General features: G+C 44.0%; 1 protein-coding gene, 1 non-coding gene and 1 pseudogene across 2 annotated transcripts; all 3 read right to left on the reverse strand.

Moving 5' to 3' along the window:
• Positions 1 to 2931: 2931 nt before the first annotated feature.
• Positions 2932 to 5201, reverse strand: LOC146402916 (endogenous retrovirus group V member 2 Env polyprotein-like). Its single transcript, XM_084964859.1, has one exon. It carries the CDS (start codon positions 4971 to 4973, stop codon positions 3867 to 3869), a length of 1107 nt encoding a protein of 368 aa, XP_084820985.1. The 5' UTR covers positions 4974 to 5201; the 3' UTR covers positions 2932 to 3866.
• A 2508-nt stretch (positions 5202 to 7709) lies between these two features.
• On the reverse strand, positions 7710 to 9751 carry LOC100624077 (uncharacterized). Its single transcript, XR_014808121.1, has 2 exons — positions 9709 to 9751; positions 7710 to 9015 (listed from the first exon to the last, which is right to left on the reverse strand). It is a non-coding gene; the product is annotated as an uncharacterized LOC100624077 (transcript).
• Positions 9752 to 11552: 1801 nt separating this feature from the next.
• On the reverse strand, positions 11553 to 11972 carry LOC110261404 (phosphatidylinositol N-acetylglucosaminyltransferase subunit P pseudogene; annotated as a pseudogene).
• Between the last annotated feature and the right edge of the window lie 5051 nt (positions 11973 to 17023).

The raw sequence follows: 17023 nt of genomic DNA on the forward strand, positions 1-17023 counted from the left end.
CTCAGAATGCTGTCCTAGAATCTGGAGAAGAGGGGAGTCATCTCTGGCTCGTAGCCCATCTCTTCTCTGCCTACTCCCAGCTCATGCTTGAATTTGGAGGATTCTCATAATATACAAGTGGACATCCAGATTCATGCACATGTCTCTCCAATTAGCCCCACTCAGAGAGTCAGTCCTCTGTCACCTCTAGGGCCCAGCGATGCTCACATCAGCTGTCTATCCTTGGGAGGTTAGGTGGGTAATAGGTGTTGGAAAGCCCTAGTAAGGGGCTCCAAGCTTTCCAACCAGGAAATTCCTAGGCTAGATGGTGAGGGGAGGAGTAGGTTCTCTGCATGGGCTCCTCCTTCAGCTCCTTGGACTCCTCTTGTGGGTGGGGGTAAGGTCCAAGAGGTAAGGGGATTTGAGAACCCAGTGGGACAGAGATTAAGATGAGGGGGGGTTTAAGGACAGCGGTGGCCTCCAAGTTTGCTTGCAAACACAGAGTCCTCTCTATACTTCTGCCCTGAGGAATGGTTTTCTCCAGCTCTTGCTCTAAACACGAACTAAAATAAAACACAGGAGAGCAAGGGAAAAAAACGCATAATCAGATAGAACCCTAAAGTGAAGCAGGGATAAAGGGAAAGAGTGACTTAAAACTACATTAGGAATAAGAAAGAAGAGTTCCCACTGTGGCATAGTGGGTTAAGGATCTGTCATCGCTACAGCTGAGGCCCAGGAACTTCCATATGCCACAAGTGCAGCCAAAAAAGAAAAAGAAAAAAAAAAAAAAAAGAACAAGAAAGAGGTAAACGCTGGTAAAAGAAATGAAATAAAATTTTAAAATAAGCACTGGAAACCCCAAGGAGATATGATGAAGGATATTTAATGTAAATGGATTAAAATGCTAAAACCAATACAAGAATTTAAAAACAGGAAAGTAGAGGGGATAAAAGATTTAATGGGTAGAAAGGTGAGCACACAAGGCCCAGCTCTTTAGGCCTGCAAGGAGAAATGAGATAAAAAGCACTTAAAGTTATAAAAGTAAAAGCACATTCTACAAGTAAATAAATGGGTGCAGTGCCTGAACATAACACCCAGGGAAATAATGCAAGCAGAGGTGTCGTATCTCAATAGAAGTCAACATCAAAAGTTACAAGGTACCACTTTTTTCATATCAAAAGGTGTTTTTAATTACAATAGTCCCCTCCCCTTTAATCCAGGGTTTCACTTTCCACAGTTTAGTTGCCTATGATCAACCTTGGTCCAAAAGTTTTAAATGGAAGATTCCAGAAACAAGTTTTAAATTGCACACCATTCTGAGTAGTGATGTAAATCATCCCTTTGTCCAGTGTCTTAGTCTCTTAGAAGCCATTTAGTTTATCAGATGGCTGCAGTATTGCATTGCTGGTATTCAACTGACCCTATTTTATGTAATAATGGCCCTTCAAATGGGGTAGTGCTACTGGCCAAAGCAAAGACATAATGTGCTTCTTTTAAGTAAAAGGGTGAAAGTTCTCAGTTTTCAAAACTGAGAATACAGTGTTTAATGGGGAGAGTTTCAGTTTGGAAAAATTGTGACATGGGCAGTGGTGATGTTTGCATGACAATGTGAATGTATTTACTGGCGCTCGACTCTGCTTCAAAATACCTGTGGTAAATTTTGTGTTACATATACGTTACCACACCAAAAAATGCAAGAGTTTAAAAGCAAATAATTTATAAACATAATTCACTACTTTAACCACTTAAACAATCTATATTGGTTATTAAAAACTCTTAAATTTAGCATTTGTTTGTTATAAAATAACTCAAATTATGAACGACAGATGAAGGTTAAAAACGTATATGAAAGGCGTTACGTTACAGAAAAGGTCAAAACTGAAAACATAAGAATGATTACTAATAAAAAAGTGATCAATGTTAGTTACATACACCCTCTTGATGAAATAAACTAAAAATAGAAGTTGTATCTAAAGCTATCAACGTGAGTGTGAGGAAGCAACCAGAAAATCCACAGGTAGGATCTTCAACAGGGCTCCAATAACTCCATGACTTGGGGGATGAGGGGCTGCTCTAGTTTAGCAGACAAAGAGAACTATGTGCCTCTTATTTAGATTCTGTCTTGAATAAATAAATTGTAGAAGGAAATTTTGCATATGGACTAAATATTAAGGAATTTGAAATTTATTAGCTGGGGCAATATTATTGTGATTATTTGAAAAAACATTTTTATATTTTAAGAGGTAGATACTGAAGTTTTTAAGGGTGAAGTAGTATTGTGGTTGGAATTTACTTTAAAATACTTCAGCCAAAAAAAAAAAAAAGGAACAGATGAAGTAAATAAAGAAGATGCTTGTTCTTGAATCTGGGTGAGAGTTTATTCTTTTGTATGCTTGAAAGTATTCCTAAGGAGTTCCCTTGTGATGCAGTGGGTTAAGGACATGGTGTTGTCACTGCAGCAGCTCAGGTCACTGCTGTGGTCCAGGAAATTTCACATGCCACAGGTGCCTAAAAGGAAAGAAAAAAGAAAGTGCTCCTAAAATTTAAAAAATTGAAAAGTTGTGGAGTTCCCATGTGGCACAGTGGTTAACGAATCTGACTAGGAACCACAAGGTTGTGGGTTCGATCCCTGGCCTTGTTCAGTAGGTTAGGGATCCAGCATTGCCATGAGCTGTGGTGTAGTTCACAGACACGGCTTGGATCCCTCACTGCTGTGGCTCTGGCATAGGCCGGTGGCTACAGCTCTGATTAGACACCTAGCCTGAGAACCTCCATATGCCATGAGAAGTGGCCCTAGAAAAGGCAAAAAAGACCCCCCTCCAAAAAAAATTGAAAAGTTGTTAAGGAAAACCACTGAACTCTCCCAGTTGAAATGCAGGCTGTTACTGAACTGAATGCCAAACTGAGGTCTGCTCACCCAATGCACAGTAAAGTCAATCCACTGACACTGGATTGTGATGAAGAAAAGTACAGCATTTATTCACAGGATGTCAAGCAAGCAGGATGGGCAGCTAATGCTTAATGGACCTGAACTCCCTGATAGCTTTCAGGCAAGGGTTTTTAAAGACTAAAATTAAGGATGAGTGTCTTAAGCATGTGATTAGCTTATGGATTCTTCTGATTGTCTGGGTGTTAAGCAACAAAGTTATATTTCTGCCATCTTGGTCATCACTCTTCTGGTTCCAACTTTTCTGGGTCTCCATGGCTGTGGTCAGCAGGTTTCATCACGGGGTCTTGGTTTCTGTAAAACAACTCAAGAAAATGCATCGGATTGTTATCTATATCCCTTGAGGAGGAACTAGGAGTCCTGTGACTCTGCTTTATGGCTGAACTTTTCTTGCTTGATTGCTATTCTTTGTTTCTGCATTTTTTTTTCACTTCTATAATTATTAACTGCTTGAGTCTGCTCTTTGGAACCTGCAAAGGCCTAGGGGACTAAAGATTTTTCTACAAACAGGAAGTGGGGGACACAGAGGGCACTGTATCCAGGAAGGCCCTGCAGGATCCTGCTCAGTTTCAGTTCCCCCTTTCTTCCATACTCCTCAATCCTAAGGGGAACAGGGGCGACGACCGCTCTGGCTACTTCCTGCTGAACAGGGGCGATGTTAATTCTTTAGGATTAGAGGAGAGAAAGTTTTGAAACTTCTTTTCAAAGAATTCTCAAGTCCCAGGCTTAACATCAGTATTTTGGATTATGAAAACATTTGTCTCTCTTTTGACCACTTTGTCACAGCACCTGGACAGATATTTGAAAATTAATAAGCACATTACAAAGAGGATGATCATCAAAGTGGACCCTTGAATCAGTACCCCCCAAAGAGTCCCCCCTATTCCAGATGGCAACCAGGAAAATAAAAGTCCTGGTGCATATCCTCTTTAGGTCCATCCTATAACCAGGTAGCCTGTTGACTTACTTTATTTACTTGGGTTTCAACTTCTCCATTGGAATTGATGTATGTGCAGCATGTGTCATGAGCCACTGCACATACTCCTCCTTCTTTTGCCCGTAAGAAATCAAGAGCCATTCTATTATCCAGGACCACTCGAGCCATGGAGTTCAAAGATGTGTGTTGGGCTGCAATACTTTCAGCTGTGTCCTCAGCAATTTGTTCAATTGTGGCAGATAGGTTATGGATCATATCTCTATTGATATAAATTCCGGCACTTGGTATGAGGTTGCTTTGTCCTTTATTGTCCTCATACCTAGCCATTATCTCTCTTTTAAGGCGGGAGTTTGATTTAGAGTGGGAAGTGATGCTCTGCAGGCTGTGCACGGAGAAGGGGGTCCTAAAATATCCCAGTAGACATGACCCTTGCATTTGCCAGCTGTCTAAGCAGCGATGTGCCCATCCTTGCGTTGGCGAGTCACTCCCTATGCCACAGACAAAGACAAATCCCGGAGGAGCACAAGTTACACCTCCCAGGGTAGTGTCATTAATTTGGTCATTTTGGGGGAGTTTAGAGATTATGTTGTCAAGCCAGGAGTGAGAACTACTACAAGCCTTCCACAGTCCATTTACATGATATCCAACTTGTTTGACTTTCTGGCATAAATTGGAGTCAGAATTAGCCCTTACACATTCATTCAGTGTACACTTGGGGGGGTTTTGGGCATCACATTTTCTCAGAAGAAATTTGAGGGACCTTGGGGGACCAGTAGTCATTTTTCCTGCAATGGAAATTACCTCAGACAGGTGGAAGCAAGGAGTTGGGGTATTCGGAGGCCCACTGGCTATCTGAACTTGGAATGTGAGTCGTGGAGGAGAAAGATTATAGAAGGTCTCAGGGTCTGGTATGGTATCAAAATCAGTGATGGGGACCACTGATGGGAGATACTGTCCATGGCTGGCATGAGGGCTCATATGACATATCCAACAATTATTTAAATTCCCACCATCGGCTACACTCTGAGACAACTTAACTAGAGTATTTTCCTTCCAGGAAGTAGCAGACACCAGTGAGATGAGACAGTAAAGAACAACAAGAGCCATCATTACAGTTGGGGCCAACAGCTTATATGGGAAAAGAGTGGTGGCCCTAAACTTTGGTACTAACCCTATTACCACAAGGGTTAAATTAAAATAGAGCAAGAGATAAGTATCTCCTGTTATCAGTATTACAACAAATAACAGATCTGATTGACTGCAATAACAGGCAGGTAAAATGATGAATCAGGAAGCAAGCAAAGGGACCTAAGCAAATGATAAATCGGAAAAGTGCTCCAGCTGATTATAAATGCTATTATGAATGGCCACACGTCCTTGACTACTTATCTAAGATAATTTCTTCAACTTTAACTGGAGCCTGGGTCCAGACTTGCAGGAAGGAGCACTGGCTTTCAGCCAGCCTTGTGGTTATCTTTTCTGTAACTGCTGAGGACTAGGTTCGCAGTTGGGTCAGGAGCCAGCTTCACCCACGTGCATGCTTCATCCACAGCTTGACTCCTGTCAATTTAACGGAAGAGCGAGTTACCAGCAGAACAAGGTAAGGTCCCACCCTCTAAGGGTGGAGTCGGTTCTTTGGGTGTTTGCCCTTCTGCGTTTTCAGGAGTACCCAGTCTCCAGGTCTACCATGCTGGAGGGGGACATCTGTGGGAAGCATCATTTTATCAGTAACAAATTTATAAGTAGCATCTAAAACCAACCCCAGGGAGTTCCTGTTGTGGCGAAGCGGAAATGAATCCAACTAGCATCCGTGAGGATGTGGGTTCGATCCCTGGCCTCAGTGGGTTAAAAGATCTGGCGTTGCCATGAGCTGTGGTGTAGGTCACAGAAGCAGCTCGGATCCCGAGTTGCTGTGGCTGTGGTGTAGGCTGGCAGCTGTAGCTCTGATTTGATCCTTAGCCTGGAAATTTCTGTATGCCATGGGTGCAGCCCTAAAAAAAAGACAAAAAATAAAAATAAAACCAACCCCAATATTTGCACATATCATACAGTGTCTTGTTCTCTTACCTTTCGATCAGATGTCTGGTCCCCTAACCACTCAGAGTAGAGGAAGGGTCTCCTACACAATATCTCATAAGGACTCTACTGGAGTCTACTTCTAGGAGCCACTCATGTTCTTTTTTTCTTTTTTTTTTTTTTTTTAGCTACAGTTGTGGCATGCAGAAATTCCCAGGCCAGGGGTCGAACCTGCACCGTAGCAGCTACCCAAGCTACAGCAGCGACAACACTGGATCCTTTACCCACGGAGCTACCAGGGAACTCCAGAGGCATTCTACTTCTAAGCAGTGTGACCAGTAGTCCTCTATCCCAAGTTATGTTAGTTTCTTGGTAGAAACTGTCAAGATACAAGATTCTTCTTTCTCTAGCTAAAAGGAAGTCCACAAAACTGCCAGCAAATCAAGAAGAAAAAAAAAAGCATACTAAGAATAGGCCGCCTATTCTGAAAAGTTAATTCCCCATAGAGGAAACACAAGTAGGTAATAAACATATGAAATGATGGGAGTCACAAGCCAAGAAAATGCAAATCAGAACAAGCTTTTTTTCACCCTTGAAATGAAGGGAAATTGGTTTACTGTGGCACAGCCTTGCAGGAAGCCCAGGTGAGTCCCGGAATTGGAGACCCAGAGAAACGCAGCCAAATGCAATTTACGATTCGCTCTATTTATTGCACACAATCCCAACATCACAAGTGAGTCATGTAAGTAAGAGAGAGAAGAGGGTTCTGGAAGGAGGCAGCCCAATGGGAATGATGCCCCCAGCCCTCACCCCCATGGGTCTCAGCATTAGAGTGAGGGGGACGTCACAGAGCCTCCAAGAGCACAGCTCACCCGTGACCAAGAGCCTTCAAGTTGCTCAGCTCAGTGGTTCCATTTTAAGGAGCCTCCAGCAGGGAGTACCCGTTAGGTCCTGGGGTGGGGGTGGGGGTGGGGGTGGGGGTGGGGGGTCTTATCTCTATTAATCGTTCCTGTTTCAGTGAAGTCTTTCCTTGGACCTTACCAAAGTCTTTACTCCTATCAATACTCTTAATATATCACACTTACACACTTGCAGTCTAACATCTTTTTTTTTTTTTTTTTCCCTTATTTTTAAGGGCCGTGCCCACAGCATATGGAGGTTCCCAGGCTAGGGATCTAATCGGAGGTACAACTGCCAGTCTGCACCACAGCCACAACAATGCAGGATCCAAGCCACGTCTGCAACCTACACCACAGCTCATGGCCATGCCATATCCTTAACCCACTGAGCGAGGCCAGGGATCGAACCCACAACCCCACGGTTCCTAGTCAGATCTGTTTCCGTTCTGCCACGACGGGAACCCCAACATGTGAGCTTCTTAACCTACTATTTAACAAGATTGAGTGGCAGATCTAAACTGTTTGTAAATTTTGACGTAGAATGTAAAACTCCGCTTCATGATACGTGCAAAACTGTAACATAAAATTAAAACACCTGTGATTTCTAGTAGTGACAAAGTCATGAATTCTGCCAATAATATTGGGCTGCCAAAGCTCCAGGTTAAGGATCCCCATCCTAGACTTGTTCCTCATCAGTCCAAAGGGCCACTTCCCCGATTCACTCTAAAATATGTGTGCCCCCACCCCCGCCCTCCACTTCTCCACTTACCGAGACACTCAACTACCAAGTCTTAGCTGCTGATTAAGTGAAAAACCACAGGCCCAAAATGGCATCACTTATGCTAAAGCCAGGAAACCAAATCTAGACTTGACTTGACTCATCTGCATGTTTCCACCTTCTCCAGAAATGTAATCCTTTTTTTTTTTTTTCTTCTTTTGCTTTTTAGGGCCGCACTCACAGCATGTAGAGGTTCCCAGGCTAGGGATCTAATCAGAGCTACAGCTGCGGGCCTACACCTGAGCCACAGCAACGTGGGACCTGAGCTGCCTCTGTGACCTACACCACAGCTCACAGCAACGCTGGATCCTTAATCCACTGAGCAAGGCTAGGGATTGAACCCGCAACCTCATGGTTCCTAGTCGGATTTGTTTCCGCAGCGCCATGACAACTCTCTCCAGAAATGTAATCTTAACCAAGGAGTTTGGAATTTGCTGGTCAGCACCAAGGAGTGGTCTGTCTGTGGACCCTCTCCATCCCTGGTGCCCAGAGGAAGAAGTGGATTTGTGTGGTAAACTCCATTCCTTTCCCCCGTCAAAGAAAACCTGGCCTAAAAATAATCTTTCCTTTTGTTTCCCTAATGGCTCCCTTGCTCCACCCTTCTTCCTATTAAAAACCTTGTATTTTGTGTAATTGCTGGAAGCCTTCTGGTTGCCACATGGGCTGCTGCCCAGTTCTTGAAACACCTAATAAAGCAATTCAGTCTTCACATGTACTCAGTTGAATTTGTGTGCGTGTTTTGTTTCTTTGGGTTGTTTGTTTTTCCTGCCACATGAAGCAGCTTAAGCTGGGAATCTCAGTTCCCAGACCAGGGATTGAACCTGGGCTGCAGTGGTGAATGTGCCAAGTCCTAAGCCCCAAACCACCAAGGAACCCCTTGAATTTTGTTTTTTTGATGTTTTTTTCTTTTTTGGCTTCCTTGCAGCATATGGAGTTCTCGGCCCTGGGATGAGATTGGAGCTGCAGTTGTGACCTATCAGCAGCTGCAGTAATACTGGATCCTTTAACCCACTGTGCCAGGCTGGGGCTCCCTGGCACTGCAGAGACACCATCCATCCCAATGAGCCACAGCAGGAACTCCTGAATTATTATTATTATTATTATTATTTTGTCTTTTTAGGGCTGCACCCATGGCATATGGAGGTTCCCAGGCTAGAGGTCAAATCGGAGCTGCAGCCGCTGGCCTACACCATAGCCACAGCAATGCAGGATCCAAGCTGAGTTTGTGACCTACACCACAGCTCAAGGCAACACCAGATCCTTAACCCACTGAGCAAGGCCAGGGATTGAACCTGCGTCTTCATGATGCTAGTCAGATTCGTTTCGGCTGAGCCACGACAGGAACGCCCTTGAATTTTGTTTTTTTAACACTGCTCACCTGCTGAAGATCCTTGTTCTGGAAGGAGAAGGAGTTCTCTGCAGAGCAGGACTTGGTCTCCTGTAGAGCTGCGTCTCAGGCCTAGAATTCAAGAAAAGTCCATGATACAAAATTCAAGTTTAAGGTCTAGCATGTAGAAGAGTACCCAATTTTGCACATGGGAAAAAAGATACTCATCTAGCTATGTGTTTGTTTAAACTTCTGTGACTATAGCAGTAAACGTCATTCCTTTCATTGCTTGAAAGATAATTCAATCAATTGTTTGAACAAGGAAGCAAATGCAGAAAAAGTTAACTACTTCCAAATCTATCTCCCAAACATACTCTGAAGAAATAGGTTGGAGATAAAATTCAGTGCCTCACATCTAGGAAACGGAGGGGATAGAATGAAAGCCTCGGTCCAGGCTCCAAAGCTCTCACTTAGGCCATTGCTCCCAAAGACACTGCCAATTTCACCTCCCGAACCTGGGGCAGGCAGGTGCTTCTAGGCCAGGGATCAAACCTGCACCACAGCAGTGACAATGCCAGATCATTAACCCCTAGGCCACCAGGGAACTCCCCAACCCTGTATTTAAAGGTGCTTAAGTACGTCCTCATTTCCTCCTGGACTTTGTTTTCTGCTCATGGCACTCCTCTTTCAATATCCCCATCTGGGGGGAAGGGGACACCTAGGAAAGTGCCTTTCTCCCAGGCCGGTGAGGGACAGAGCAGGTTGTAAAGCTAGCGGGGCTCAGAGCAGCACCCAGCCCCTGCCCCCTGCCTCCCCCATTCTTACCTGGAGAAGGGCGCCAGCCCAAGGACGCAGCCCTGAGCAAAGTGAGGAAGGAGGCCAGGGGACTGGCTCTTTTTGTCTGGCTCCTCCCCTCCTCTTGCAGAGTCTGCAAATTCTTAGACTCAATCCTTTTTCAATCCGCAACCCCCCTCGGGATATCTCAAGCAGCCCAAGGTCCCTGCTGACTTCCTGTCCAGCGCCCACTTGAGCAACACCTCCAGCTCCCATTCGTTGGTTCTCTAGCTGAATGCATCTCGCCCCCAACACACAGCCAGGATGCCAAGCTCCCCATGCAATAAAGCCACTGCTCATTGCCGAGTTATTCAGCCAGAACCCCCAGAGTCAAACTTGTTTTCTCTTTTCCTCAATCCTCACATTTAATCACTCGCAAGCCCTTGACCTGGTCTGCTTCTTTCTCTCTGTGGCTCTGTACCCCGAGCAGGACCCTATGGGGTCTTCCCCCCAGGTCCAATGCTACAGTGCCTCTCGGAAGCACCTAGGTAACAGTCTCTGATGCACATTTCCTGAGTTGTTTTACAGATGCTGAAACCCCCACCAAATGGAAGAAGCTAACTGCTTGACAACCATGAATCCCCAGACCTACTGGAGTCTGAAGATTGAAATGTGACACTGCTTGGTTACCGCACCACCAACCCATCAGAGATTTGTGCATGAGCTGATCCCATACCCTGGGACTCCTATTCCCCACCTAGCCTTTAAAAACGCTTTCCTGGAAAAAAAAAAAAAAAATGCTTTCCTAGAGTTCCCTTTGTGGTTCAGCGGGTTAAGAACCCGACTAGTATCCATGAGAATGTGGGTTCAATACCTGGCCTCACTCAGTGGGTTAAGGACCTGGTATTGCTGCAAGCTATGGTGTAGGTCGCAGATGCAGCTTGGATCTGGCATTGCTGTGGCTCTGGCATAGGCTGGCAGCTGCGGCTCTGATTTGACCCCTAGCCTGGGTATGGTCCTAAAAAGAAAAAAAATTTCCTGAAACCCGTGGGGGCTTTCAGGTGTTCTGAGCCCTGTCCTGGACCCTTGCTCGGCACCCGCTTTCCTCACCACAACCCCTTGTTGGTAGATTGGCTTTACTGCAGGTAGGTGAGTGGTCCAAGTCTGGTTCTAAAACAGCTCCTGATGTGTGTCACAGGGCCCGGCAATCAGGGCAGGCAGATAGTAAAGGCACTGGAGAGAGACCAAACACGGCCAATATTCGATTCACTAATCACTCAGGTTATTGCACACAATTGACACACAAGACAGGTTAGTCAAAGGAGGAAAAATAAAAACAAAGGTAAGGAACCCCTCCAAGGAGAAGTCTGGGCAGGAGACATCTCAGCAGGAGCAGGGTCTCCAGACAAGGGTGAAGGGGAGTCCCCTAGACTCCGACAGGGTCCCTCTGGAACAGCTCTCAGCAGGTGCAGTCAGGTCCTCAGCGAAGAGCCTCATTTAAGCAGGGACATGTCCTCAGGGGAGGAGGCTTTGACTCTTTATCAGTTGCTCCTTCTGTTCCAGTACGTACATCACCCATCAAACTCCTCTCAGTTTATCCAAGACACCCTCAGTCCTAGAGCAGATGTTTCAAGACAACAGATATGGAAGTTGACCACTGGCCACAGCTGCCTCCATGTTGAACTGCTTTACCTGTCTTAACCCAGTTGAAATCCTCTGAGTTTCACACAAGATGAGTAGGAATCACAACACAAAAGAAGACACATTCTAACCCCATTTATAACTAATATTTGAGAACACATATAACATCAATGGTACTTAATGCTAAGACATTCAATTTACATTTTGTTTTACATCTCAAACAAGAGAGATGGTCAAAATAATTATAGTCAAAATTATAATGTCAAAAACTTATAAATGCCTTGTGTTAGTATGTCTATGTTCAGTTTTTGTTGAAATTCTTTGGCTGTAAGAAAGAACGTCCAGTTCACTTTATTGAGAGGAATAGCTCTTAATACCAAGATGGCTTTTTCTTGGCATTTCTTCTGTGATTGTACGAATGAAGTTGAGTGACAAGGTACTTACCAGGTAATTCCAAAAAAAGAGCACGCAGCCAATGATTATAAAGAGGTAGACAGGTAGTGCAACTGCCCAATATTTTGGAGGCTGATATGTTACACATAAGAAGTTTAGCCAAGTTTCAGGAATAAAAGCCTACATGGGCTAGAGGATGAAGCTAAAGTGGGAAGTTAAGAAAAGAACGAAGCATTGATGAATAGCTCTTTCCATCACAGCCATGGTGAATTTTCTATCATTTTCTCTCTGGCTTTGCACATTCTCAGTGTTAAGTCTAAGAGGGTAAGAGAGGAAAAACCAAGGGAAAGACGATTGTGCCACAGCCCCTCAACCTACACACTGTGGATCCCGAATAGTTTTAAGAGACTCGGTTTCCAGGGTCTCAACTTCCATAAGTATCTGAGGCTTATCTCCCTGAGAAGGTGAGTGAGCTATTTTTTTTCTCTCTCTTTCTCAATTTTTCTTTTCCTGATTTACAGAATGATTACTGGACTCACTATGGGGGCATTTCTCCCTGGTATAAAAGTCTAGGTGAGAGTGCCTGCTTCTGAGTAGGAATTCCAGGCCCAGCCTGGAGGATTCCCTGAGAAATATTGAAAAGGGAGTACTTCCTCTCATCCAGGCAACAAATCTCTCTATCCTGCCATCCATCCATCCATCCACTCATTCATCCACTCATCTATCTATCCATCCACCCACCCGTCCATCCATCCATCCACCCACCCCTTCATTTATCCACACACTCTTCCCTCTCTTTCTTCCTTCCTACCCTCCACCCATCTCTATTGGACTGAGAATCGAAAAAGTGAGAGAGATGTCGCCAGGATATACTTTAACACTATTATTTCGACTAAAATGTGAATTCCAACTTTTCCTGATAGAAAGTATGATTTGTCTGAGGGGACTGGCTATGCCAATTAGCTTATAATTTTCCATAAACTGGATGAACTAAACCTATTTTTGACAAAAAAAATACACTTAAAGTATGTCGGAATATAAAAAACACTAGAAAATTTATCCTTTGGGAGTTCCTGCTGTGGTTCAGTGAAAACAAATCTGACGAGCATCCACGAGGACGCAGGTTCGATCCCTGGTCTTGCTCAGTGGGTTAAGGATCCAGCATTGCCATGAGCTGTGGTGTAGGTTGCAGACTCGGCTCAGATCCCATGTTGCTTAGGCTGTGGCATAGGCCAGCAGCTACAGCTCCAATTGGACCCCTAGCCTGGGAACCTCCATATGCTGCAGGTGTGGCCCTAAAAAGACAAAGAGAAATAAAGAAATAAACTACGATTCAAAATTTTTAGATGTCATCCTAAAAATGTGTTTTTTAAGGAATATAAGTGAAAAGCATTAGAAAAAAAATGTCCCTTTGGCCCCTACCTGGTCTAAAACAATCCTAAGGAATCACCTTGGAAGTAGAGAATGAACTATCCAGGGGGTTTGGGCAAAGAGGCTGAGCCTTGCAGCGGACTTCTTGTCCAAAACCAGTTCATCTTTGAGTCTGCCCAGCTCTTCAGACTTGTCTGGACTGTCAGAACAGATTTTGCCTGTTTCAGTTTGATTATGAAGTTGACACTCCTGCCACCTGCTAGACCACCCTTGGCCCCAAAGGCAGAGGCATTCCTGGACTTGTAGCATCCGAATGTTGAAGAAACCTAGCTTGGAGCAGGAGCAGAGACACACCTCTTATGCTTATTCTGCTTGAGAAGCCCTTTCTCACCCCAGATCCACCCTCTTTGCTCGGTTAATCAGCTCACTTGTCAAATGTTTAGTGTAAACATGCTGGGCGCCAAGCACTGTTTTTCAAAGTCCTGCTTTGCTGACCCTCTGTTCCTCTAAGGAGAAGTACTGTTTGACCCTCTAGCCCGAATTAGGAACTGTCCCGAGTCCCAGCATCCGGAGACTTCTGCTATTAAGGCAGTCACCTCTGGGTACAGTCATTGTTTTTTGGAATGTAGAAATGGCCACTCAAAAGACAGCTGGAGCCAGATTCAGGCTATTGGGCTGAAACCACCACTTTACCAGCTCTGTGAACTTAAGTTGGTTAACCTCTCTATGCTTCCATTTCTAAAAGCTATCAGGCAGGCAAAACAGTACCTGCCTCAAAGTTTTGGGAAAACTTGAGATAATTCAGTGAAAGTGCCTTTCACAATGCTTAGAATTCAGTGACACACGCATATTGAGATGTTTGTTAAATACAAGAAAGCATAAAGAATTAAAGACTATGGTCAACATTTGATGCACATTCTTTCGGATTTTTTCTAGCGCTTAGGCACTTACATAAAATATGAACCTCTTCCACAGTGAACTTTCCTTCTTTAGGGATTTTGATGAGATTTGGGTTAAATATAAAAGCAATTGGGGTGGAGTTTGTATATTATTCAAGCTTTCCAGGAATGAAGTCTCATCAGGCAATTACTTAACCTCTTTGTACCTTTGTTTCCCTTAAAATACTGTAGTACCTCCCTCATAGATTGTTGGTTAAGTGATCTAAAATATGCAAAAGTGCTTAGAATAGTGCTCTGGTAAGCCTCCTATAAATGTTTGTTATTGATATTGTTAATATCTGGAGTTCCTACTATGGCGCAGCAGGTTAAGCATCTGACATTATCTCTGAGGTGGCGTGCGTCCAATCCGCAGCCTGTCACAGTGGGTTAAGGATCCAGCATTGCTGCAGTTGTGGCACAGCTGTGGCTCATATTTGACCCCTGGCCCAGGAACTTCCATAGGATGCAGGTGAGGTAAAAAAAAAAATTGTTAATATCATTTGTTCCAAATTTGGCCATTTTTTTTCTCATATAGGTCTTACATATTTTCTTATTTGGGGTTAATATTATTCCTAGGTAAGAATTATTTTCATTGCTATTGTGAATGATATTCCCCCCTCCCCCAGTCTATGATTGATATGTAGGAAGGCAGTAGCTGACAGGTGACAGCTAGTGGCTCAGCCTAGCATCTCCTGGGAAAGATGGATCTCGTAAACAGATTAATTTTAATGCAACTTGTTCATTGAAAAGGTAAAGGCAAGCAGGGGTTCTACGAATGGCAGAGAAAGCTGTCAGTGATGCTTGCAGGGGAGGCCTGGACAAGGTTTCTTGGAGTCATAATATGGGGCTGGATCTTGAAGGACAAGGCATATTCTGCACATGTTGTGGGAACTGTGCTCCCATCACTACTTAGCAGTGTTCAGCAGAGGTGCCAAGGTGGTGGGCTCTGCCTCCAGCTCCCATTGACATGAGGACTCAAAGTGGAGGCAAAAGAAGAGAACAGGTTAGGGAGTCTGTTGCATCCATCTCTACTTGTGCTGGGACGAGAGACCTTCACTCCTGTAGTTCCTAAATTCCAAAGAGACCCACACTGCCCTAACCGCTGGCCCTGACTTTGCAGCCAAGATGAAACAAGAGTTTGCTTAGAGCTTTCCTTTGGGGTGTCGTAGTATTCTAGCCCAAAGGTCATATCCTAACCTACTGATTTTTCTCTAGAGGAAAGTGGCGTCTAAGGAGAAAGAATGCTTAATTCCATCCTTCATTAAAAGTTCTTGGGAGTTCCCACTGGTGTAGCAGAAACGAATCTGACTAGCGACCATGAGGTTGCAGGTTCGATTCCCGGCCTCGCTCAGTGGGTTAAGGATCGGCATTGCCGTGAGCTGTGGTGTAGGCCGATAACGAGGCTTAGATCCTTGCGTTGCTGTGGCTGTGGCGTAGGCCAGTAGCTGTAGCTCCCATTCAGTCCCCAGCCTGGGAACTTCCATATGCCATGGGTGAGGCCCTAGAAAGCAAATAAAAAAAAAAGGTTCTAGTTTCTCATTTCTGGGTGAGGGTGCACTCCTGGATTGTGGTAATGAGATTAAGCAATTTCTTTTGAACAAGATTTCATTCTGAAGGTAGTGATCAGGTCAATGGAAAACCTGCGCCATCTTCTGGCCATGATTGTGAATAGCTTTTTTGAGACGCCTTGTTCCTTTTTTTTTTTTTAAATGAAGCATAGCTGCTGTACAGTATTGTATAAGTTACATCATAGTGGTTCACAATTTTTAAAGGTTACACTCCATCTATACTTCTCTAATAGTAAACACAGGTTTTTCTCTTCTTTCCTAGTTGTTAAAACAAAATTTTGGAACTTCAGCATGTATTCAATGAAGATTTACCCAAGGAGCTTGGTGAAAGGGCAGATTCTGATCCCTAAGTGTCCACCCGTCTGCGCCAAAATCCTTCTGAAAACTGTTCATGGACTATACTGTTTCTTGAGAAACAGTAACAATGATGGGATGAATGCCAAAATATAAAACAAATAATGAGTTTCTAAAATCATTCTATGATTAAAAAAGAAACCACTTTTTCATTCAAGTATAAACGTTTGGAAAGTCCAGAAATTTTAGAGATTAAAAATTAAAATGACATATCCCAGATAAAAGCAACATTTTATAATCTTGCTTTTGTGCCTTTTAATTTTGTATCCCCAGTACAGAAATTACTTTGAAAATGTGCTTTGAACTAGGCGCGTCATTTTCCACTGGGTGGCTCTGTGCCATGTCGCGTTTACCTGTTCCCATGTGGATTACGAAGACCTTTAGGCTGTTTTCACTATTATAAATCTAGTACGGTATTGGTGTGACCATCTAGTTACATTAATCTTTGTGCAACTTTGATCATTTCCACGGCGTATACTAGGAATGATCGTGGTAACTTACTCTCTTTTTTTTTTGCTTTTTAGGGCCACACTCTTGGCATATGGAGGTTCCAGGCTAGGGGTCAAATCCTAGCTGCAGCCACCAGCCTACACCACAGCCACAGCAACATGGGATCTGAGCTGCATCTGCGACCTACACCACAGCTCATGGCAATGCTGGATCCTTAACCCACTGAGCGATGCCAGGGATCAAACCTGCAACCTGATGGATACTAGTCAGATTTGTTACAACTGAACCACAACCTGAACCCCTTATTAATTCTTAATAATATTGCCAGCTCATTATTTCCTGATTTACTACATTAGCCAGGATGTCCAAAACACGGAATTGCATAGATTAAAGGAATCTATAACTTCTCTACAAACGTAACAGTCTCTAGTTAGAATTATGGAGACTAAGAGTTCCCGTTGTGGCTCAGCAGTAATGAACCTGGCCAGTATCCATGAAGATGAAAGTTCCTTCCTTAATCCTTAGTGGGTTAAGAATCCAGCATTGCCATGAGCTGTGGTTTAGGTCGCAGACGCGGTTGCCAGCGTTGCTGTGGCGTAAACTGGCAGCTGTAGCTCCAATTCGACCCCTAGCCTGGGAACCTCCATGTGC

Source organism: Sus scrofa, chromosome 6, assembly GCF_054392235.1.
Source record: "Sus scrofa isolate SSC_HxYL_T2T_F1_AM1 chromosome 6, Sscrofa_HxYL_maternal_Yorkshire_Landrace_v2.0, whole genome shotgun sequence".
NCBI lineage: Eukaryota > Metazoa > Chordata > Mammalia > Artiodactyla > Suidae > Sus > Sus scrofa.

Coding starts and splice junctions, on each gene's coding strand:
- LOC146402916 (XM_084964859.1), bottom strand. CDS start 4,973: ATGATGGCTCTTGTTGTTCTTTACTGTCTCATCTCACTGGTGTCTGCT.